This window comes from Elephantulus edwardii, unplaced genomic scaffold, assembly GCF_000299155.1.
Source record: "Elephantulus edwardii isolate Elephantulus edwardi_28Jun2011 unplaced genomic scaffold, EleEdw1.0 scaffold00141, whole genome shotgun sequence".
Taxonomy (NCBI): domain Eukaryota; kingdom Metazoa; phylum Chordata; class Mammalia; order Macroscelidea; family Macroscelididae; genus Elephantulus; species Elephantulus edwardii.
The window spans coordinates 2,491,808-2,494,092 of NW_006399891.1; the positions used below are offsets into that span (position 1 = coordinate 2,491,808).

The window sequence follows — 2,285 nt, forward strand, 5'->3', positions numbered from 1 at the left end:
CCAATTCTTTACACTTTTATTAACACACTTACAAAAAATAACATTCAAACACTGAGAAAATTAAATAACTTTGGAAGCAGAGCTCACAGCTTTCTGCCTACATATAAGTGACAATTCTGGGCTGTTGGCACAAAAAATAAAATCCACATTCATCAAACCCTTACTACTATATATCAAACATAAGTTAAAATCATAGGCACTAGTTTATCAAATCCACATTTCTTCTGTAAGACTAACCACAATAATCATTAGACTTTTCCAAACAGAAAAATTGGCAATATACAAAGGCTTCTTAGTAAAAAGGCAATTTTTCTCTTTAGGAAACTAAAAGCCAATAGTCTGTGGTAGTACAACAGCAGGTAAAGTAATATTTTACCAAACTCAGATCCAAAATACGTTTCTAACAAGTAATAAAATAGTAAAAAAAAAAATAAATTCTGATGCAGCCGTTTAAAACAACAAAGTTCAAGAACCTGAATACTCCTTTTAAAATGGATTAAACAAAAAATGTAACGGATGTTTCATAACAGCATTATTAGATTGCAGCATATTTTTGCTTTGCAATGTTGCACTGAAAACTGAGACCTATTTTGTGTATATGTGGTTTTTTAAGTAGACAGTGGCTTTCTTAGTTTTACATGAGATACCCTCCTCACCCACGGTAGATGCTTTATCTTCCTCTGAAATGCAACATGTTTTTATTCATCATCATGTGGAATTCTGGTACTGTCTTTCCCAACGCACCCTCGATCGCTCTCAAAGTCAAGGATAAAACTGTTTCCTCGCATTACACATCAAAGTACATTAGTACTGGCAGTTTGAATCTCCAGCTGCTTGTGCTAACTGAATGACTCTCCACTGGTTAAGCTAATAAATACTATCAAAGTGTCAGCCATAGTTGTATAATTTATCAGTTCTTCAACCTGTGAACCTCAATGCTGTCGTGAATACTAAGCCTTCATTTCTCTCTCACTTTCTTTTGCCAACTCAAAGAAGGTTTTTGATTAACAGGAAATGAACTATGTTCAAATTTCTAAAACCTTTTATTTTTTAAAAAATTTCTTTTCCTTGTTATTTGAATGAACATTTACAAAGAAATTGCTTTTTCACTCACGTACTCATTCATACATATTTTGCTTTGTTTCCATCCCCAACCTCCACCAAATTCCAAAATATAAAGTTAATACTCACGGAGTAACAATATCTTCTTTCTTTCCACATTTAGCACAAACTTCAAGCTCACAAGCACAGGGTCTGCATATGATGTGGTAAGAATCCTTCACTGTCTTTTGTAAACATTTAACACTAAAGATAGTAAAAAAAAATAAAATTCTTTTTTGCTAATTCCTCAAGATTTATGTGATGAGATAAGGCACTGTCATCATAAAAATGTTTTTGTTAAATCACTGTGCTGCACTTGCTATGACTTTCCAAAAACATTTACCTAAATACTGACATGAAAATAGATTTTGAAAAAGAATATTATTTAAAAGTACATGAATAAAATTCTAAATAATCATAATTATTAGGAGAAACACAGGCAACTCCCTGGTTACTATGACAGTTGCTCTTAATGTTATTGAAATGTGCCCTCCCTTTGAAAGGGGTGACCTAACCTCTACTTCACCACCATCAACTTCACTTGCTGCACTTTTAGCTCTTAAATCACTGAAAAAAGGTTTCAGTGACTGTTTTCCTGTACTAATAACCTTCCACCGCTCCCACTAAATACAAACCTCTCAAACTCAATGGCATCCAGTCAGAAGTGACTCAAAGTGAAGGAGGGTAAATAAGACCTCTTTGGATCTATTCCAAAGTACATACACATTCTTTGGTACATAACTGGGAAAGGATATTGTTTAGGAATGAGGATTGCCTGTAGTCACAACTTTTTTTTGGCTCCAATTTTAAAAAACAAATTTACAAATAACTTTAAAGAATGAGCCTGATTTGGTTAGCTTCATCTGAGGCTTAAAAAAAAAAATCGGCTTTCATTTTCATGAAAATTCCGTTTTAACACTAAGGATTCCTAGAGTAAACCAACCTGTTACTTTATGGGGGGGGGGAATCTATTTATACATTGTTTGCGCTAAAATTTACATGGAAAAATAGATTTAAAATGGGATATCCAGTTTGATGCAACTGCATGGTTCAAAATTGGGAAGGGCGTACGCCAGGGATGCATCCTATCTCCATACGTTTTCAACCTATATGCAGAACAGATTATCCGGGAGGCTGGGCTCTATGAGGAGAAATGTGGGGTCAAGATTGGTGGACGATTTATC

General features: G+C 34.2%; 1 protein-coding gene across 1 annotated transcript in view; it reads right to left on the reverse strand.

The window, feature by feature from the left end:
* LOC102868568 (chromosome unknown open reading frame, human C9orf85) overlaps positions 1-2,285 on the reverse strand; it is an 85,945-nt gene that overhangs the window by 2,530 nt on the left and 81,130 nt on the right. Inside the window, exon 3 of the mRNA XM_006894385.1 lies at positions 1,192-1,305. Coding sequence (XP_006894447.1) covers positions 1,192-1,305 — 114 coding nt within the window. The remainder of the gene's footprint in view (positions 1-1,191; positions 1,306-2,285) is intronic.